Genomic DNA, 22,716 nt, shown 5'->3' with positions numbered 1-22,716 from the left:
GGGGTAGTTTAATTAATTCCTCCTGGACACTTGGTATCCTTTCTTCCGGGTTATCGCGTGTAAGGGTCGATATTCGACCGATCGAAGCCCAATTAAATCGGATTACTTTCCTCGAATGATTATTCAATCGAGCGGTTAACCCTTTATTCGAATAATTATTCGGGGTGCGCCCCTAATTGATACCCCGGATTCGTTCCTGGTACCATGGGAGGGTCCTGAGGGATAATTGATAACATAAGTCTATATACATATACATACAGATATTAAAATAATACATATACATATACATAAGGAGCTCTCTCGCGTAGCTTAGCCGTAAACCGCGGAAAAACCCCGGTTAAGTGCGCAGTTAAAGGGTAGCGGCCGGTTAACGGGGAATATTTTCCCGGGAGAGGGGAGGGGGGGAAGTTTAAGGGGAAACGAGGCCTGGGGGGTATTAAAAAGGCGAAAGGGAAAAGTGGGGAAGTCCCATGGTTAATTCCAGATCCCATCGAAGAGGCAGAGAAGTTAAGTTGGGGTTAAACCGACGAGACCTCGGCCGGCGTCCTCTTTTGATCTCTGCTCGCCCTCTTGCGCTCCTTTACTTCTTTACTTAAATCTGCATTCTTTATCGCCAGTCTTTCGGCAAGCTTTGCCTCCAACTCGAGCTTCACCCTCTCCACGGTTTCCTGCCTTTTTAGCTTGATTGCTTCCAGCCTCCCGGCTCGCGCTTCCTCGGGGTCGAATTCTTCCGTCTTCGGCTTCCCCTTTGACTGCTTTTTACGCCGACGGGACATTTCCGGCTCAGCCGGGATTGTACTTGTCAATTTATCGAGGTTGCACGTCGGAGATCGAGGCCGAATACGTAGCTAAGCATCGATCGTCCTTTCTTCGCCCTCGAGAAACCCCTAACGCCCTGACGACCCTCTAACTGCCGAAAATAAAAAAGAAAACAGTAACCCTCTTTTAAAATGCGATCAAATTTCCAATTCTGAAAATAAACAAGCCCTCGGGAGAGTCCTGACAACTTCAGCGACCCATTTCGACCACAATTCGTGTTTGGAGTTAACCGGCGGTTAGCGGCTCGATTAACTTCCACCGACGTCGCTCTCTTCCGTACCGATCGAGCGGCTGCCTTGTTACCAGTCGGCAACACTCGGAACCGACTGTAGGATAACTGCGTTAATTTACGGCATAGTCGTTTGGCTCTTTACCGCCTGAGCAGGTACTTTGGTAAGTAATTCATTAGGGACCATCTACAGGGCCAGGGTGGTTTTCTTGGCCGCAAGTGGTGACAGCTGTTGGGAAACCGCCGGAACTGAAAATAAATTTGTTATCGACCACAGTTATGGTTTATATGAATTTTTATTTTCCCCCCCAGTAATTCCCTCCCTTATTCCCTATTTATAAGTAAGTATACCTAAGTATTAAGTATCCTAAGTATCTTTTAGGTACATTTTAAAATGTTTCAGGCACTTTTAAAGGTGTCTGATTTTCAGATACCATATAAAACGACTCAGGTACTTTTTACTAGAGGTATCAGGTACTTTTTTAGATTTTCAGGTACCTTAAAAAGGTACCTGATTTGCAGATACCCTCTAAAACGTCGCAGGCACTTTTCATTTGAGGCATCAGGTACTTTTTTGAGATTTTCAGGTACCTAAAAAGGTACCTGATTTTCGGGTGCCCCTTAAAACATCGCAGGTACTTTTCATTTGAGGTATCAGGTACTTTTTTGAGATTTTCAGGTACCTTAAAAAGGTACCTGATTTTCAGGTACCCTTTAAAACGTCGCAGGTACTTCTCATTTGAGGCATCAGGTACTTTTTTGAGATTTTCAGGTACCTTAAAAAGGTACCTGATTTTCAGGTGCCCCTTACAAAAGTACCTGATTTTCAGTTGCCCTTAAAAAGTACCTGAGGAACTTTAGAGGGTGCCTAAAAATCAGGTGCTGTTACAGAGTACCCGAAAGTGTCTGAAAAACTACCTAAAAGAATCCGACAGAGTACCTGAGAAGAAGTTGGAAGAACAGGAAAGGGTAACAATACGAAATAACACAGTTTTGAGATGCTTTTATGTATATAATTATTTATATCATCAATTATAATGAATATATAGTTATGTACAATATTGAATCTCATTCTTTAACAATAACATCAACAACATGATTAAACAACGTTCCTCATTGGTACACAAATTGTAAATGTACAGATAAAAAAGCATTAGATGAGGTCAATGAGGCATTGAAGGTGACGATCGCTCCGCGCGCCTTTGTCCATACGTTCTTCTATCTTTTTTTCCCCCCCTTTTCTTCTCCTTTATCTTTATACACCTTATTAATCCCCGTAATATTCAAATCATGTCGGTTTAGATACATACGCCGTACATACACGCAAGCGCGCCACTCGTGGCGCGGGACAACAATGGTAAGGACGATGATCGAATCGGTGCATGAATTAATTATCATTAAGATAGTGCGCGAAGGGGGCTCGGGTCCGCGCAAAGAGCCCGGCGAGGGGTCGGCCATTGTTCCCCTTTTTTTCTCACGTGTCTGGGACTTCGGGAACGGCGCCGAAGGGAAGAGAAACAGGGCCGATTCAAAGTGGCCGCGCTTTGTGCTCGCGAGGGTGGCGCCACCCGCCGGGCTCCCCGGGACCTAGCCGGTCATCGTAAACCACTACACAAGGCGTCGACGAATTAATGGAACGACTTGCACAAATCTAATGCACGAATTCCCTTCTTATACTTCTGTTTTTTTTTTTTCTTTTTTTCTCGTTTCCCTTTTCTCTTTGTATAACCTCAACGCTCGACGAGAGACGCCTTGGGTCGAGGGCGCGACTCGGACGGGGAAAAGTCGCTCGTCCTCCCCCCGCGACCGACAACGAGAAGTCGAGGTCCATTGTGCGCCTGGTCGATCCTTTCATTTACCTATTTATTTTCTATTTAATTATCCTCGCCCTTAGAATCGAGATCGAGGAGGAACTCGGCCTCATCGTCGGGCCCTTCCTCGCCCAGGAAACAACCGTCGAGCCGTGGGTAAGTGACACGGCGATACGCAACACGAACTGCGGTGGCAGTGAACAGTGCACGTGGGATATTGCAACAGCAGCGGCGCAGCAGCAGCGGTAATACACGGTTAATGGATTTACGAAACACGGCAGCTTTTGTCTACCACAGCTAGTTGTCGTTTAACCCCATCCTACCCATCCCGGGTGGCTCCGCACAGACCACGTGCTCCCCTCTCCGTTTGCGCGAACGTGGCGACACCTGTCGCGTGCCGTTTGAATTTCCCCGCCAGAACTCGGGGGCTCTCGAGCGTACCCTCGCGCGTCTCTCGGTGTATCTTCGCATCTGCATATACAGGCATGTACGACGTTACATACACACGTATACAGGAGGTCATTTACACCCCCGACACCCACATGCATGTATACGCAACCGCGAGCGCATATATATATATACACGTGAGTTCACAAAAATATATAAAAGAGAGAGCGTCTATTTATACACGTACGCGTGCATATATGTATATATACCTAGGATGTATATATATACCGATATATATAACCTTACTCAAAACCGTGTGGAAAAGGGGGTCGATCGCGGTCGTTCCCTTCCGGCGTCGTCCCGCGCGTTTCCGCCGCACCGGCGAGACCAGGCGCCGGTCGCCCCGACACTCTTGGCTTAGATCCTTGACCAAGGACCTCCGGGCGATCCTCCATCGGTTAATCCTTTGTCGGTGCAACTATAGTTGCCTTAATTTAATCTTAACTAGTCATAGTTAACAAAACATCCCCCTGCCGCGGTCGGGGCGACCGGCGCCGAGTTCCCATCGATTCCCCGCCTCTTGGGGGGCACCAGGACGCGGTGAAGACGCGCTCCGTCGGGACGTGGACGTCCTCGCCGTCGCGGCGACGCAACGCCCGGTGGGACACCTGTACGACAGCGTCCGGCGGTCTGTACAAAGCTCGCTCGCCTTCGAGTCCGATTTCTTGTAGCTGGTGGGACACACGCGGGGCGAGAGGTCGCCCCCCCAGGGGATGGCCTCCTCGCCGTCGACGTAGTGTGCCGCTCCGTCATAGGTGTAGCAGCCCTCGGACCGGATTACGTCCTCGGGTACAGCATCCCTCCTCGAGATGATGCCCCACAGGACGCCCTCCAGGGTGGATTTAGATGTAGGAGTACGGTCCGTCGGTGAGGGCGCTACACAGCAACAGTCAGGAGGCGTCGTCCTTGCCACGGGCTCCTCTGCTCGGTCGGTACTCCAGACCAGGGTCGAACTGCATCAGGACGAAGACCTGCGACGCGGGGAGGTTTAATAGGGATTACCTTCATTCCTTATCAATTTGCATACAAAGGACATCAACTATTGGGTTGGTACATAAGTCATTGCGCATCTTTTCAAACATAAATTCTTAGAGTACTAACATTTTAATTGCCACCGTGCAATACGGATTTAATTATAAAAATTAAGATAATCAGAAACGTGCCTCCTAGGGGGAGCTAGAGGAAAGACTTCTCTTTACCCCCTTAACGCACAGATTTAAAAAAAAAAAAACCGGCCAAAGAAAATCAATTATTTTTATGTAAAAAAAAATACTACAAAATCGTCTTGGCAAAAAAATAAAATTCACGTATCTGCGCGGATTTTTATATTTGATAAAAAAAAATCCGCAATACCTGGTCCGTAGGTAGAAGGGTGAAGTCGTCCGGGGGGTTGGTGATGACGTATCGCTTCGAGGAGGCGTCGCAGGAGGAGCTGGTGTCGCGGAATCTAAAACCGAAGGAGACCCGATCAGCTCCCCAAACCGAAATAAATATCGAACTTATTCCAAGGACTATGCTAAACATCCAGGTAGAGTAAACTAAACTCTTGCTTGCTTCCAGCGAGCCGAGCTAAGCGCTAAATAAACAGGTGACACACATGAATCGACGGACGAGAAACTCCAGAAATGATATTTTTTGGATGGGGCAACTTACAAGAGAGAAAAAGAGATAGAGGAAGATAGAGAGACTCGGTGTCATCTCTCGCACGATGCGTGATATGCAGAGAAACGCAAAAAATGCAAAAGGTGTGCGGCAGAAATCATAGCTCGTACAATAGTGACGGTAGAGTTACAAGAGAGCGGTATAGCGATAATATATATATATATATGCATATACGTACGTATACACGTATTATATTTATGTATATATTGATTGATATATATGTATAATATGTGTAGAAGTAACGATAGAGACCGTTAGAACGTGGGGCAATCCAATAAATACCATCGAGGGAAAGAAAGTCCGGTACCTGTACCTGTACAGACCAATGCACAGCATTCCATACGACTTTAATGCCGCAACAAAGAGGTCACCGTACTTGCCTCCCTCGCCATACTGAGCCAAAGGCCCGTCGTACAGCGAGATCTGACCAACGCGACATCTATCTCGATTCGCCAGGCTGTCCGCGGTGCTGAAACATAAAAAATATTCCCCCATTAAGGTGAAGACACGAAGGTCGATAACGAAGATCTTTCTAAATGCCTACGTTGCCGACCTTGGTTTTTATATCGACAGCTGGGTCGAATTAGATTGGGCATTGTACCAAATGGCACCCTCCGCCAGTCGTTTATTACAATAATTATCAAGAAATCTAAGTGAAACTCCAGAAAAAGTGCTTTCTGGGGCCCTAATGGACCCCCTGCGCCATCTGTGATTTCCAGGGGAATTAAATTTCCCCTCCGAGACCTCGCGTTACCATCGTCTTGGCATAGAATCTTGCGATTGAATGCATCACGAGTAAATAAAGTCGGTTTAAATCACCTTGAAATATTCTTTGAAACCTTGTAATTACATGTACGTAGGTATATTGTCGTCCGGATCGTATACGATAACAAGAAACTCTTGCGATTAAACGCGTCACGAGTATATAAATTCGATTTAAATCTACATGAATTATTCTTTGCAACCTTGTGATTACATGTACGTAGGTATATTGTCGTCCGGATCGTATACGATAACAAGAAACAATTGTTCTATATACTCGCTTAGCCAAAAGTCGCGGGAATTCAGACGGCTCCCCTCGGGTCGATACCTCGGCCTCGTTGCCCCAGTCTTATCTGACTAAAAAGTCTGATCTCCCTCACCTATATCCACCCCTCAAGCCTGCTCCTTCTGCCAGAATCAATTCCAGTTCCGGGGTCGCCCCTCCGGTGATCAGCGACCGGATTAAGGTCAGCGCGTTTTGGTTGAAGTACGTCTGAAAGAGGAGCGTCGATCAGCCCGAAGCCCGAATTTCTCCCCCGTTTCTTCCAGGGGTTAAAAAAGTAAAAAAAAAAGCACCCCTACCGTCGACATCAAGGAGTCCAACACGCTGACGGCGAAGGCGGTCCCGCAGGCGAAGGGCTGCGTGAGGTAGAGCTCGGTGTCCGGGTCGTCGTCGTCGTCCTGGTCCAGGAACTGCACGTTGCTGTCGTTGACCAGCTCTGCCAGGAACAGAAGGTGGAGTTAAGTCTCCCGGAGGAGGGTACAGGGTAGGTAACCAGGTGGATTACCTGTAATCATCGGCACGTTCGCCCCGTAGACGGATCCTCGACGCTGGAGGACGATCGGACTGCCAACTGGGGTGGATATTAAAATTGGTCACATTAATTAGCGCCATCTCTCGGGAGGGACGAGAGGTCATGGGAGGGTTAAGGGGCTCCCCAACCTTGGCTGAGCACTCCTATGGTGTCGTCGAACGTCATGGCCTTGATATTAAGGGACGCAAGGATGGCCTCCTTGTCGGCGAGGGTGGGGTCATCGTTGCTAGGCACTTTTGCCGACAGGATGCAGCACATGTCGCAAAGGTTCACGTTCACCGCTCGCAGATCCGCCCTGCTCAGCGGCGAGCCCTAAAAAAGTCATTAGACATTGTACCCCGTCGGTGGTCAATAAATAAAAATCACCCCCCAAAACCTCCACATCGTCTCCCCTGAGAAAAACGTCCCGGTCGATGCTCTCCTCGCCTGGCAAGAAACATTCTTAACCCTTCGAACACGGAGCCACTTCGACATACGGGCGAAATTCCTCTGACCGTGCAGGGGATATTCGACCAAACGTCGGGCGACCAGATAGCACATTTTTAAAGATAACCCGCTAAAGTGGTAAGGGCATGTTTAACCATTGCAATTCCCTCGGCGGGACATTTTTCTTTTTTTTTTTTTTTCCCCTCAGTAGAACTTACGTTCAGCACTGATATCTTCGGCAGGTTTTGCAGCATCTTCCACTCGCGTCTTATGTAGTCCACCGACCCAACTATCACTACGTGTTTAAGCTCGTGGTAATGGAAATTGGAAGCTCGTAATGGCATGACAAGGTTTCTCAGTCCGATGAGGGGTGAGTCGGGATCGGCGAAGAGACACACCACGACATGTCCGTTGAGGACCGTCATGGCCGCCTGGTTGCGATCCAGAATGCAGTCTTCGAGGTTTCGGGCAGGACTCCAATGGAACATGCCCGTCGAGTCGTACTTCATCTCGGTCTTCTCGAAGTCGAAGTCCTTCGCCTGGTCGTCGGCGATTCCCACCTGGAGGCCGCCATTGTTGTTCACGTTGGCGCCCCCGGAAGCCCTGGTGGTCGGCCTGGAACGAGGAGACAATAGACGCGTCATAGATTCGTCATAGAAATCCAAGCTCTTTTTTTTTTTTCTTCATTTTTTCTCTTTCATTTCCCGTCCTCTAACGCGTACCAAAAATCCTCACTGGCGCGTCCACGCTGTGGGAAATTCCCCGTGGACTGTTGCTTAGGAAAAGAAAAAAAGAAATGGCCGCAACCCTTAGAGATAAGTTTGACATTGGGTGTTAAAACTCTTTCTCGTATAGTTAAATTTGATATCCTGGGGAGAATTAGGATTGTTGGATGTAATAAAGATCAGGGATGTTCTGGACGTTGCTTTTCCACGTTCCCACAATGTGGACGCGACCTCGTGGCCAGGCATCCACGTCTACTTCCTCGAGAGGACCTCGGAGGACCTAAGAAACTTCCGGGACCTAAGCCGACACTTCGGGATCTTGTCTCTCGAAGATATTCGCACTTCGTATCATCAGCTACAAAGTGTTTAGTATCAGCCAGTACATAGGCTGCCCCACTAATCAGCCTCTATGCACCTGAGGGCTGCGAGTCGCCGTCGAAGTCACCTGCGTAAGCGGGACCGCGTAATTCGAGATGTGTCGTAAAAAAATGGGGAATAATATAATAATTAATTTTTAAATGTCAAACAAAGAGATCTCAATTTCTATCCCATCCCCCCGTACGCAGGTGCCGACTAATCAGCCTCTATGCACCTGAGGGCTGCGAGTCGCCGTCGAAGTCACCTGCGTAAGCGGGACCGAGTAGTTCGAGATGCGTCGTAGAAAAATAGGAAATTATATAATAATTAATTTTGAAATATCAAACAAAGAGATCTCAATTTCGATCCCATCCCCACGTACGCAGGTACCGACTAATCAGCCTCTATGCACCTGAGGGCTGCGAATCGCCATTGAAGTCACCTGCGTAAGCGGGACCGCGTAATTCGAGATGTGTCGTAAAAAAATGGGGAATAATATAATAATTAATTTTGAAATGTCAAACAAAAAGAGCTCTCATTATCGATCCCATCCCCACGTACGCAGGTGCCGACTAATCAGCCTCTATGCACCTGAGGGCTGCGAATCGCCGTCGAAGTCACCTGCATAAGCGGGACCGCGTAATTCGAGATGCGCCGTAAAAAAATAGGAAATAATATAATAATTAAGAGAGACTTAATTTTGAGATGTCAAACAAAGAGTTCTCAATATCAACCCCACCCCCGCTTACGCAGGTGACAATCGATCCTGCCATTGTTAACGATTAATTACACCCACTAGCGAGCACGGCAAGGTAAGTAAACGCATGCATGGAGGGTATAAAAGTGCGTGGCAGCTTCCTAGGGCGAAAGCGCGTCTACCAGCGAGGTATATAAATAAACAAAGCCTAATAAATTCGGCACAATATAAGAGACAGTGTTAACGGCAGAAGCGTACATGAGTTTTTTGACTTCGTAGCTGAGATGGTAGCCAGCGTATGCGGACTCCTCTTGCGATCTGGAAACAGAAGGCAGGTTGATTTCCAATCGTCTCGATCGGCTCTCCAAGGTCGATACTCTAATCGACCGGAAGATCGATCCGATCGAGTCCGTCTCCCCTTCCTAGGATCTTCTTCCCGCGCACTTCCGGGAGAGAGCTCCAAAGGCGACTAGATAGGGTTAAATCTTCTTCCTCGGGGGAGTTCCTGGTCAGGCCGTCCCTCGCTCTCTCGGAAACGAAGTCTTAAGTCGTGAATCGATGTTAATTGATTAATCCTAGGAGAGGCTGGGCGAGACGAAGAAAAATTTCTCCCCTAGACTTCCGGGCCGAGAAATTTCCATTTACGACCAATGGTACTTCTTGACCTTTCCTTTAATTTCCATCTCCCCAGGAGGCGCCTTTCTCACCCTGGAGAAATGTTTCTCCGCGTTTGTTTTACGTTAGAGGATGAAAAGGCGTCCTTTCGAGCCCTCTCCTGGGGCTGGTGCATCCTCTCCTCGTCCTCGATGCAGCTCTTCGGGGTCTCGTGAAAAGGAAGGGAAGAGAGGAAGAAAGAAAAAAAGATGATACGTGACTCGAGGTGATTCTGGATCGCGTCGAAGCTCCTCGACTTATTAGTAGCGAGTAGGAGACTTCGTCGAGAGGAAACCAGAGAAAGAGGTACAGAGGAGAGATACAAGTATATATCCGTGATTTTTCATAGCTCATGCTTCCTCGAGGTGGGATGCAGAAGTGAAGTCGAGATCCAGCTCCTGTGCGAGGTCGTTAAGGTGCACTCGGCGAAAATAGAGAGAAGCTTCGCTTAGGGGAGAATAATGGCATCCTCGTGGGGCGGTGATATAAATAATAACAGAGAGAAAAAAAAAGAAAAAGAGGAGTGACTTCGAGACGCGAGTCGCACCTCAGGGTGGAGATTCGAATCCGGTGGGGTATTTACTTCCTGGCAAAAGTCCTCTTCAGGACATCTCCCCCTCCCGATATTATTTAAATAAAAAATCTCCCAATGACATCGCAAACATTTTGACCTAAGAAAATAATTACACACTTCCCGGGAGATGTCATTAAATTCTACTAGTATAAAGATAACCATTAATAAAGAATTAATTACACGGTAACCATAAATTCCACCCAGAGGATCCTATCCTCCCGATATTCTTTAAATAAAAAATCTCCCAATGACATCGCAAACATTTTGACCTAAGAAAATAATTACACACTAACTGAAAGATGTCATTAAATTCTACTAGTATAAAGAAAACCATTAATGAAGAATTAATTACACGATGGCCGTAAATTCCACCCAGAGGATCGCTCGACACCCTCGACGAGTGTAACTACAAGTGACAGCGATTTATCGCCAATCTCCGTGGAAGAGCCTTAAACAATATAAACTAACAATGTTAATAAACACCCCGGAACTCGTCAATCCATCCCAGTGGATGTGTTAACAATTAATTTAGGCTCCTCCGTCGGGAATTGGAAAACGCGATTCGGTGAGACTGCGAGATCGTGTGAAGAGGGTATAAAGGAAGGGAAAAAAAAAATAAGAAAAAAATAGTAAAGAGGGAAAGAGGAGGCGATACCTCTGATTGTACGGTTGGTTCGGGCTGGACAGACTGTCGTTCGGTGTTCTGTTAACATTTGGCTTGACCTTGTTAACCTGCTTAGTCGAGTTCATCGTCGCCATCCCCACGGAGTTCCGATGGTTCCTCATGGCTGAAAACACACGAACAAAGAGCCTTACCCCTCCACCCTGTCTGCAAAAATATCTTTCCAATAATTCCTATATTTTTTAATAACTCACCATTAGGATCCTCCCTTTCGCGACTGATCTCACCTACAAGAAAAGAAAGAAAATCACAGATAGGAATTATCACCGCCCTTGTACGTGCTATCAGCGATTAGCGCCTAATATCGATCAAGCGAGTCGAGATTCGAAAGAAGGGAAAGAAATTATTAATAAATGACGTCACTCGATAGGGTGACCTAACTCCCCCCTTTCCTCGTGTATGGGAAACCTACAGCTTTCCCCATGCTTACAGGCTAGCACCGTCTCGTCCTAGACTCATCCCAGACAGAAGACAAGAGTGCTGAAATAACGATCCTCGTTAAGTGGGGAAAGAGAAAAAAATAAATAAAAAAAAAGCAGGGAAAATCTTTGGTTAATAACTTTTTTAAAACGGTCGAAAGGATTGACGAAGAGACTTCTACTGCTCTATGGGGTGCTACGTTTACAAGTTCTAGGGAAAAAAAAATTAAAAAAAAATAACTAGGCTAGTTCCTGCGACTCTTCCCGGGGTCGGTCCATCCCGAAAACGTCTTCGCTGGAAAACCAAGGTCTCGTTACTTTTTAACTACTGCCGAGGTGCCTTCAAAGTGAAAAACACCGGACGTTAACGAGTCCGAGGAAAAACTGCCGCCTTCAGCTGAGAAGTTCCGGGGAGGAAAAAATGAATAAAAAAATAGGAAAAATTTCTACGGCGCTATTAAATGGAAAGGAAACTTATAAGTAGGATTAGGAAGGAACTAAACCACGAAAGAGTCCCCTAGAGGGAGGGATTATAAATTAACCCCATTTTTAATACAGCAGTCCATGGAGAACACTCCAAGAGGTGGTCGGTAATTTCACAATTTAAAAAAAAAAATTAATCGGCACTCCCTCGGCGTACTATCCTCTACGAGATCTATGGAGGTTCTATGGGCACCGTGCATTTACATAAAAAAAAAAATAATCCCGAATTTTGTATAGCAAAATATTTAAGTACAGAAAGTTGGAACGCGCCCAAGGCTTTTTTTAAGGAAAGGCCTTGCGAGCGATTTGATTATTGATCATTGGTGATTATTATTATCCATTTTTAATATCGAAAGACTATCGAGGCTGATCCTTTCTGGACTTAGGAGAGCATCTTGCGAGACTGTAGCATGGTTAAACCGAGGTGTGACTGTACCTCTCACGTGAACCATCTTGGGCAGTTCTGGCGGAGTGAATGTGGGGGGAGGATGGTGGTCGTCTGCAACAAACCACTACACATGTTAGCTACCCTACCTAGGTACCTAAGGCCTAATCGCTAATCGACTATCGATACTCGTTCCAGCTGATTGGCCCTCAAAGGGGAATTTTTTCTCATAATTTTCCGAAATTTCATAACCACTCAGCTCGGGCATTATGTCACGAGGGAAGCACTAGGTAATCACATAGAGTGTAATACCAATCCCGGTAATTTTCTAGGACTTCTCATAATTTTTGGGAATTTTTTCATAATTTTTTCGCAATTTTTTCGCAATTTTTATCGGCAAATCAAAGACTCGAAGAAAAGCCGGCGAAGCGTCAGGTGAGTCGAGGTGTACGTACCTGTTGTCATCCGGATGTTAAAAATGGGTGATTAGGGTGATAAGGGTGGATGTGACGTTTTAATGAAATGGGTAATTAGAAGTGATGGAAGATGAACAGCTTAATTCGACGAACTGCCGACTCTTCTGAAAGCCCTTGATATTTTAATTATATTTTTCATATCTTTTGTTCAACAGGGAAATTTCGAACTGGAACGATCTTTCCCCGGCGCTATCTAACCTGAATTTCTAGCTAGGTACTTATCAAAATTTACGAGGACCGCGTTTACCGGGTACTCTTACCGGGTAATCTCGAAAAGCTTCGAATTTTCCGAGCCTCGACAAGCGCGATCCTCGAGGACTAACAAAATGACTGACTCGTTCGGAAAACTCGTGTAAAAAATTCCTAAACGCTTCAAAACGTCTCCAAATGTTTATCCAAGCAAAAGACCTCTGTAAAAAATTCACCGAGTGATAAGAATAATTACTTTATCCTCGAGCTTTCGAAACGAGCCAATAAATTGGTGACTATCACGTGCTGCGTGCGAAAATCCCAAACTTTATGCCGAAATGACAGAAATGGAAGTCAGATACATTATTTCGAATTTTCCAAACTTTCCAAATATAAAAATGGGCCTTAAAAAAATTTAATGAATTTGATTTATTAACCCATTTGGCGACCAACGTTTGGTCCAATATCCCCGGCACGGTCAGAGGAACTTCGCCCGTATGTCGAAATGGCTCCCTGTTCAAATAATTAATCCATGACTTGTACGCGATACCGAAACTAAGATACACCTCAGAATCGAGATCTCCCTGAGGTTTTCCTTCTACACTGGGAAAATAAAAATCCATTTACCCGAAGAAATATATTATTTAACATTTTGGCTACTAAGAGCGACTAAAGGCGGCCGACGTTAGGTCCAATATCCCCTGCCCGGTCAGAGGAATTTCGCCCATATGCCAAAACGTCTCCGTGTACAAAGAAGAATCTTCCATTTCGACCATTGTTTCAAGGTGCCAGGACTCGTCGTCCCTATCACACATGCACTGGACAACGAGTTAACGGTAATTGAGTACTAACACCGCTAATTACTCTACAATCTACTCCTAAATATGGGAAAACACTCAACTCGACCCGTACCGTGCTAACTAGCGCTCGAAGAGAGACAGATAGAAATGAAAAAAAAAAATAATAATAACAAAGGAGTCATAACTAGAGAAACCTGGAGTGAAAAACATCATGCATGGATAATGTGCAGAAGCCGAGGAGATGGATTTAAAAAACCGAAATAGAGAGACAGAGATACGGTGCATTGTGCTCTTTCGGGACGTCGTGATATCTCTAACGTGTGGGAGAAGCGCAAACGTTGATCAGCTTTTCATATTTTATATAAATATTTTTTTAATAATCTTCAAGACGATTTTAATATTATTTTAATATTTGAGTTCATTTGCATCGCCCAGAAGGGTCGAGAAGGATAAAAGAGAGACCCTCTCGAGTCATGCGCTCGGTTTGATAAGAAAATGATAATTCCATATCCAGAGCGTGAGACGAGGCCGGTCGGCTCGATTCCTTCTCGATGGGCTTATCAATCGATATCGAACAGCGTTCATCTGTAATTGATGATGGGATTGGCTGATCTGGGAGAGCTGAGAATTATTCCGCGGTGTCTCCTCGATATTACGTGTTACACCAAATTACGGGACACACTTCTCAGACTTACTTGGGTACGAGAAGTCTTCACCTACGAAGTGGACGACGAAGTGATAAGACAGATAGACACACAGATGGTTAGTCAAGGCTTCGAGGCGCATAATTACGAGTTGTGTGTGCTCGATTTGCGGTGTGAGAGGAGAATAGGAGCCAAGGAAGAAAGCATTAAGGTGGGAGGAAAGTGGATCAAGAGTCAATTATGATACTTTCCTCCGAATCGGAAACACCTCCTCACGTGAATGTGGAAGCCTTAAGGAGCCATGTAAATTATGTACAAATTGGAAAAAAAAAATAAATAAATAAATAAAGTGAAATTTTAGGAGTGTCAGGATTTTTTTAAAGGGCCTCCAGTCACGCGAGGAAAAGTAATAAGGTGGGAGGAAAATGGCTTAAGGGTTAATTACGATACTTTCCGCCTTCTCACGTGAATGTGAGTCTTAAGGAAGATTCGACCCCCTTGAAAATTACGTATAAATAATTTAAAAAAAAATCAAATAATAATGATATGAAATTTCGGGAGGGTCAGGATTTTTTTTAAAGGGCCTCCAAAGTCACGGGAAGAGATTTCAGACGATTCCACACACTAGAGTCGGAGAAAAGTGTCACGAATAATCGACCCCTCGGATGTCGCTTTGGTGTCGCCTTAAGGCTGTGTATTAAAAAACGCTAATTCGCAGGACGACGTCAAGCTATCTCTCGCCTCTGGACCGGAAGAGATGCCGACACTTACACGCTATTACGACACATTCGCAATTAATATGTAGATCAGTACATTCCGAAAAAATTTTGAATTCGAGCAATCCGCGACCTCCCGAAATTCAAGGTGACTTAAACGGACCTTAATTTTGGATTTTCCGTCCTTTAATCGTGGACGAGGACGAATTAACCCGGCTTAACTAGCTCTAGGACGTAACTCTAGTGTCGACCAAAGAAAATAATAAAGTTAATGAAAACACCGATGCAGCCAGCAGACCGAAAGACTCGAGTCGCAGCCGGTCTGAGAAAAAATGTAAAAAAAATTAAAAAATTAATAAAAAAAATAGAAAACTTCCACCCACAACAGTCAACCATCGAGAACACTGACAAACCTCCAGGATACTACGTTGCAAACGACATTAATATGTGTTAATCGAGGTAGCAGATATATCAAGAAACACACCACACCAACAGGACGCAAACACTAATGTATTCTACGCTGGGACCAATTTGCATATAGTTATCTGAGTCATATCCGAGGATATCTCGACGATCATATCGCAAGGATCGATGCAACGAGGCTCTTTCAAAAAAAAAAAAATGCCGAAATTAATATCCCACTATGTAATAATTTTCAATATTTCAATATATAATAATTAATTCGAATTTCAAGCGAATCGACGCGTGGCTTGTACATATTAAATCCCCAAGTACATGCCCGGATTAAATACAATTTTTCAATGTTTATGTGAAGAGTCCTTTTTGCAGCGATCTGGTTTTATAAATGTTATGGGGAGGTTTTCGCGTACATGGGATTTATTTTTATCGGAGATATCTTTTGTATAAACATATGTCGCGCAAAACCGAGGAAGAGTGGAGGAGATGAGTGTCTCAAAAATTGTAATTCGCTCGCATCAAATGAATTTCCATATAATTGTTTAACTCGGCATTTCTAGGACCGGCTCTTACCGCCTAATTATTTCATTTAATTAATTAATAATAACGAGCCGTCATCCCTGGAAATCAGGATTAACGTCGAATTTCCATATACAAAACGCGGAAGAGTCCAGGCCACGTTAAGTACGCGAATGGTTAATGGGTTATGTGAATGAAAGGAAACAGGACTTCCTCCAATGAATCGAAAAACGTCAATATAACCCCCCTCCAAAGAGAAAGAAACGCGAGAAAAAAAAAAGAAAGCCCAAAATTTCCCCCTCTTCTCGACTCAGCACCCCTCCGACTTCTCAAAGACCCACAAATAATGAATTACCCGGGAAACTAAGCGAGGCACGGAAAAACCCCTGGAACAAAAGTTGTGCCTTATCGTGTTATCTAAAACTTTTGTAAGAAACATTTTCCCCGATCGCGAGTTAATCGAGGGGTAAATCGCATTTCGCTGGATCGATGCTCCGCGCGGATGAGCCGGGCTCGTAGGGGCTCGATTCATCGGAGGACTCCTCGTGTGTGTCGTATCGATGGGGTTACTGTGTGTGTGTTAACACCGTAAAAGAAAAGAAAAAATAACACGTGAGACACAATCTACTCTCGGGGGATACGTACTTGCTCGTCCGACCATCTGAACGGCCCTCACGCCCTTCCGGAATGTGGCCACTGCCCGGAGGGAGAAGAACCAGAGCCGTTAGTCTTCACATCAACATAACGATGACCTAGATGCGGGGATCAACATGGGACACTCTAGCTCCGAGCTCTCGATCGATGCGTCTATGCCGCGATTAACGACTAATCGCTCGTTTACGCGAGGTGCGCCATTAAGGCCGGGATTTAACGAGCGGCGAGACTGGAAAACCCACCCCTTTATTACCGTGCAAAAGAGCGGAGAAAAATACAAAATCATTGTCATTTAAATTATCCACGGAAACAAGGATGGAGAATTCGGAGCCAAAAGCGGGGACACGCGATAAACGACATTAATCGCCTCTGGCGACTCCGGGTGTAAACGTACTTAAGGCGATATTAAGGTTGCGCACCGGTCCAGACCTAATGCCTCGATTCCCCAAAAAATCCAACCACGTGGATACGAAGACCCTAAACATATCCCCTGAAGGTTAATTTCTTTTTTAATTCATTTACCATCTTTATCGTACGACCAGTTTCCCTTTTAACGTTCACGTGGCAAGGTTTCGAGGGATTCGATCAATTTTGACAAGTTAAAAATGGCGGACGGATTGGAGGCCACTTTTACTTTACCTTACCACCTCTCGCCATAAGGGACCCTCTCGGATAGGGCTCGAGCTTCGCTCGCGGCTAAGGACCGGAGGTCCTCCCGCGGCGACCGCCCGCGACACACTGACCGTCCCCGCGCCGCGTCCCTTATTTATACCCGATAGCCGAGAGGCCACTTTTACTTTACCTAACCACCTCTCGCCATAAGGGACCCTCTCGGATAGGGCTCGCGCTTCGCTCGCGGCTCAAGGACCAGAGGTCCTCCCGCGGCGACCGCCCGCGACACACTGACCGTCCGCGCGCCGCGACCCTTATTTATACCCGATAGCCGAGTGATGGCGCACGGTGGACCACGTGGCCAGAAGGGAGTATTCCCATGTTCCCGTAATTGCGCTCGCTTTTATATTACATGCTAATTCGAGGGGATAAACCCTGGGCATCGAAGCTGATTAACGATGATTCCGATGGATAATTAAATCATTAATTGCCGTCCGTTTCACGGTTTTATTTCCTCGGGTGGTCGCCTCCATCTCTCAAGATGGCTCTCGATTTCTCCCTAGGAATCTCGGTATTCCTAGGCGTTTATCACGGAAATTAGGAGGTCTTATCCAGCTCTGAGATCGAGGGGAGCAGAAGGGGAGTACACTCCCCTGGAAGAGATGGGACTTTGACAGAAGTCGGGAATCAAACCTCGACAAACCTGTCGCTTCTTCGACTATCCAAGCCACGGATTTGTCCTGCGGTTTGCAGGATTTAAAAAGAAAAAAAGAAGAAATGGACGCTAGGGGGGAATAAGGAAAATAAAAGAGCGGGATTAACTTGCAGCGGCATTGCCAAAACTGTTGCTCCAGCTACGTGACCGCACTCTCCGTTCCCACCGAGAAAAAAAAACAAAAAACTGCACCTGCCAGGTTTGAATTCCGAATTTCGCTTAAGCACACCGAGACGACATACACTAACCGTTCAACAATCAGTTAACAAAAGCCTGAATGGCAGTCCTGACGAGGTGATGCATCGGATACGCGACAAGGAAGAAAACAAAGGCCAAACTGAAGGAAAGAAAAAAAGAAACAGATTCATCGAACCAAAGAATTATTTTGACAATCCAAAATTATTCCTTGAATTAACAAAATATTTTTCCTTTGTTGATATTATTTTTTTTCTTTTTTTTTTTTTTTTTTTTCCTTGTCCAGGATTCTGCCTTTACATGTTCGTCCTTGCCTTGCACCCGATTTGCAAGCAGCGTGGACGAGGAACACTTTGCCACGATTAAGGACGTCGAAAGATCCTGCCCAACACAGCTGCAGCGAAAAGCTTGACAATAAAGCTCGAGTCGGAAAGCTTAGAACGTGAAAATGTTCGATGACTTCCAGGAGAACGAGTGGCCGAGCTCGAGAATTTTGTCGGATAAGTCCTGAATAAAATTCGCTCGTGAAAGAAATTTCTAACGATCACCCAGTCCCTTAACACTTTGGCTACGAAAAGCGCCTAAAGGCGCCCGACGTTTGGTCGAGTATCGCCTGCACGGTCAGAGGAATCTCGCCCATACGTCGAAATGGCTCCGTGTTCGAAAGGTTAGCGATATAAAAAAGAAGAAACACCTGGAAATCCAGATTTAACGGAGGATATCCTCTACACTGCGAAAATAAAAATGCATTTAAATATAAATATATTATTTAACTTTTTGACTATTAAGAGCGCCCGACGTTTGGTCGAATATCGCCTGCACGGTCAGAGGAATCTCGCCCATATGTCGAAATGGCTCCGTGATCAAGGGGTTAAGGAAGGTCCTGGTGCTCAGATAGAATTTCATACTCAAGGTGGGGCGACGGAAACGTGCCGTGAAATGACTTTTTCATTTAGAAACATGTGGTTCTTATCACGCGATAAGGACATCCGACAATTCCTCTCGATCGCTCCTGCCGAACAGGACTAACGTGTACAGGGACAATGGAAGGAAAAAGGCGTACCGTCGAGGTAACTGTGGTAAGCAGAGTTTCCTTTCACCATGCCAGTCTGCATCATCATCATCCCCACATCTGCAAAAAGCCAGTGGTGAACCAGACACGAGGAAATAGAAAACGTGTGCTCTACTTACGGCCGGCCTCTCGAAAATCCTCCCCCACCTTCTGGATAAGTACTTAGACGTGCAAACCGGGGTACTGGTTGCGCAAATTGCGATCGTTTAATGGACAAATAAAAAATACCATCACCTATCGTCGTAATCCCGAGGGAATCCAAATGTGGATCTTCGAGGGAGACGAGGAGAACCATTCCGGATTAAAATCCAGGACCCTGTTTCGTCGACGGAAACGAAATGACGAAACGGAAGGAAACGCACCTAGAGAACCTTCGAAGACCTAAAAACCTCCCTGAAGGATCTACAAAGACGTGACGATAATTCAAGGCCACGTGGATACCTTTAACTTTTGATTGCCCAGGGTTTAGTCGGTTTCAAAAAACGTTTCATGTACCTATATACCTCTATATACCTATTAGGAACCGAAAATCTCAACGTGTGTACACCCCAACGCCAAGGCACGTTTAACCGAGCCGAGATTACTAAATCCCCGTGTGGGGTTAAATTTAATTTAAATAATCGAGGGTAATTGAACATTATCTCAATTATTCCTACTTATGAATGTTCGTCGCTTGGAGCTGGAAAATTCGGAATGGCGATTCTTTTTTGGGTGGATCTCAAGGACCCTGTGGGGACCTTTTCTTGTCCTTTTTTTTCGTTCTTTCATCAATGACAGCCACGCTGATGTCAAGAAGAGGCAAGCTGCTGATTTTGAGTGACGGCAATACGAGGGGACCGGACCCGAGCTAATCATGCATGCAAGGCGACCAGAGGGCACACACTAGAATGCAGGCTAGTTTCCTCATCCGTCAGGTGGACATGCGCCAGCTGACTGAGCTATCGGGGTGGGTGTCCAGGGTGTCTCGGTGTGGGTTGCTTGTAAGATAGAATGTCGGGTGGTTCGTCGTTAAAAATTATGTGGGGTGGTTCGGTCGCAAGAAATAATGTGGAGTGGTTTGGTCGCCAGAAACAATGTGGGATGGTTTGGTCGCAAGATGCGGAGTGATTGTCGTAAAAAGTGTCGCAAAAAATTATGTGGGGTGGTTCGGTCGCAAGAAATAATGTGGAGTGGTTTGGTCGCCAGAAACAATGTGGGATGGTTTGGTCGCAAGATATAATGTGGAGTGATTGTCGTAAAAAGTGTCGCAAAAAATTATGTGGGGTGGTTCGGTCGCAAGAAATAATGTGGAGTGGTTTGGTCGCAAGAAATAATGTGGACTGATGTGGTAGCAAGAAACAATGTGGGATGATTTGATCGCAAGAAATAATGTAGAGTGAATCACAGTAAGAAATGATGTGGGGTGGTCTGGTCGCAAGAAACAATGTGGAGTGATTCGCCATAAGAAACAATGTGGGGTGGTTTTGTCTCGAGAAATAATGCGGGACGGTTTGAGGCTTCATTCCCTATGGTATCCTCTGAAAGAAATAAAAGAACCCAGGACCCGGACACCCAGGGGAAAGAGCGCACTGCGGAGGAGGACTCTCGACGAGGCGCCTCCACCGGAAGAAGCGCCGTTCCCTCCCGAATTATTGACCCCACGTCCGCGCAGGCTCCGAAATCCCGGCACAAAGTCAAGAAAGGAAACCATTAAAACACCCCATGGAGAAGGAAGCACCATAGAATCCCGAAAAAAGTCCATCAGAAAACGATCATCGAGACTGTCAGGGTGGGCACGAAGATGTCGTCGCCGCCCCCGGAAGGTTAAAGACTGTGGAAAAAGTGTACGGACGGACGGATTCATCCAAGAAATAGAGAAAAACGATCGCAGACAAGAGAGATAATAAATGGGTGAGAAAGAAAAGGACGCAGCGAATCATGGCGCACGCTTGGAAATTAGAAAAGACAAAATGCCGGTCGTGATGGGGAACGTGTAACGTGAATAAGAGGCCAGCAAGAGCCAGGGAATATGTGTGTATATATACATATATCGGCATATATCATATATATATATCATATATATCATATATATATGTAAGGGCCAGACAGAAGACAAAAAACAGAGGGCATAGTAAGACGAGATAAGAAAAAAAGTAGAGTTTCCAGAGTAAGCGAGCGAGTTAGAGACGTTACCTAAGTCCCGGCCCCAGGACCGCTGCTGCTGCCCCACTAGATCATATATCACAATAGCATTGTCACAACCATGGTATTGTTCTTTCCTTAGGTCGCGAATATACTGTTAGAGGGCACTCTCGAAGGTTAGCGAAAATGGAGTCCCTGCGAGTCGCCTGCCTCCTTAAAAATTTCACTAATTATTTACCTCCGTCCCTTTAACAGCCCCGCTTAATTTTCCACATCCACCGTTTAATTGCCCTCTATTGTCATGAAATAAAAAATTTATATGCACTTTCGGAAATCCGAGATACATGTGTAAGTGGGAGTTTATTTATTCTTGCAATTACATACTATTAAGATGTGTTAGTCTTTTTTAATCCCGATTTTGGAGATATAGTCGGCAGGCGACTCGCAAAAATCGACGACCCACGTTTTGCACGCAAGTCCTGCGTGCATTTAAGGTGCACATTGCACTTATCGTATGTGCAATGCACGCTATGCACCGTGGGGCTGAGGTACAATTGTCGCAGAGACTGGGTTAGTAGAAAACTCGAAAGACGGTAGTATGTCAAACGAGAAGGAAGAGAGAGAGAACATGAGATAGATAGAGAGGTTCTAGGTAATTACGGGGTGGTTTAACTTACAGTTTTTGCACTTGCACTTCTTGATCAGGGTCTCGTCCTTGATGTCCTCGTGGCACGCCTTGCAGTAAAACCACGCGCTGTAAACGGGGAAGAAAAGTACGTCATTTGCATACGATAAGAAGAGCTTACATCGATCGCACCGGGGAAAAGTACAAGATTAATAAATCTTATGAAATGAACTCGATCGTTTAGTACAAGATTAATAAATCTTATGAAATGAACTCGATCGTTTAGTACAAGATTAATAAATCTTATGAAATGAACTCGATCGTTTAGTACAAGATTAATAAATCTTATGAAATGAACTCGATCGTTTAGTACAAGATTAATAAATCTTATGAAATGAACTCGATCGTTTTGTACAAGATTAATAAATTTTATGAAATGAACTCGATCGTTGCAATAAATGTGAGAAAAAAAAATATATTTCAGGATTAATTATTATTTAATGATCGTTAATGAAATGTGGATTACCCACCGTTTCACCTCGTCGGCCGATTGAGCAATAAAAAATCCCTGAGTGTTCGCGACGATCTTGGCACCTCGTGGATTGATCGAGATCTTGCTGTCGCAACCTCCTTCGCCCTTGATCTCGATCGCCAACAGGAGCAGCTTCAGCTTCGTGAAGCACAACCTAAGACGAGTCCATGCATAATATCCGATTCATCTCGAGATGCATCTCGCATGGGGGAAAAAATATTTTCCCCCATTAGCGATCTCTAGGGGGCTTGAAATTTCATTTAGAGTCCCCTAGGATCACTTTTCATATATATACTCGATATGATGGAGAACTAAAAAAGATCCGATCGTTTCAAGTACTATCTACGGTGTAAACGAAGAAATTCGATTCTACTTTGTTCTAATATTCATACTATTAATATGCGAGGATCGATGATTGTTCTGATTAGAAATAAATTTAAAAAAAATATAAAAAACCTCACATCGATCCTTCGCATCCACTT

The 22,716-nt window shown here is 45.2% G+C and overlaps 1 protein-coding gene across 19 annotated transcripts in view; it reads right to left on the bottom strand.

Annotated features, from left to right (window-relative positions):
- Nucleotides 1–2,055: 2,055 nt before the first annotated feature.
- LOC105704327 (calcium-activated potassium channel slowpoke) overlaps nt 2,056–22,716 on the bottom strand; it is a 66,395-nt gene continuing 45,734 nt past the window's right edge. For 5 of the 19 annotated variants that reach the window (XM_012433432.1, XM_023432953.1, XM_023432951.1 and 2 more), the window contains exons 12-26: nt 22,233–22,388; nt 21,755–21,831; nt 16,354–16,404; nt 11,999–12,061; nt 10,855–10,887; nt 10,634–10,766; nt 9,009–9,068; nt 7,190–7,586; nt 6,674–6,857; nt 6,519–6,584; nt 6,313–6,449; nt 6,111–6,223; nt 5,282–5,437; nt 4,660–4,753; nt 2,056–4,277 (exon numbers count right to left, since the gene is read on the bottom strand). In XM_012433432.1, coding sequence (XP_012288855.1) covers nt 4,197–4,277; nt 4,660–4,753; nt 5,282–5,437; nt 6,111–6,223; nt 6,313–6,449; nt 6,519–6,584; nt 6,674–6,857; nt 7,190–7,586; nt 9,009–9,068; nt 10,634–10,766; nt 10,855–10,887; nt 11,999–12,061; nt 16,354–16,404; nt 21,755–21,831; nt 22,233–22,388 — 1,801 coding nt within the window. In that variant the 3' untranslated portion in view covers nt 2,056–4,196. Of the gene's footprint in view, nt 4,278–4,659; nt 4,754–5,275; nt 5,438–6,110; nt 6,224–6,312; nt 6,450–6,518; nt 6,585–6,673; nt 6,858–7,189; nt 7,587–9,008; nt 9,069–10,633; nt 10,767–10,854; nt 10,888–11,998; nt 12,062–16,353; nt 16,405–21,754; nt 21,832–22,232; nt 22,389–22,716 lie in introns of all 19 variants that reach the window. The other 14 variants (XM_023432915.1, XM_012433424.1, XM_023432913.1 and 11 more) reach the window with 9 other exon arrangements.

This window comes from Orussus abietinus, unplaced genomic scaffold, assembly GCF_000612105.2.
Source record: "Orussus abietinus isolate OABI.00-Male unplaced genomic scaffold, Oabi_2.0 scaffold40, whole genome shotgun sequence".
NCBI classification, from domain to species: Eukaryota; Metazoa; Arthropoda; class Insecta; order Hymenoptera; family Orussidae; genus Orussus; species Orussus abietinus.
The sequence above is the reverse complement of the archived record's forward strand: the minus strand, read 5'-3'. Positions and strand labels throughout refer to the sequence as shown.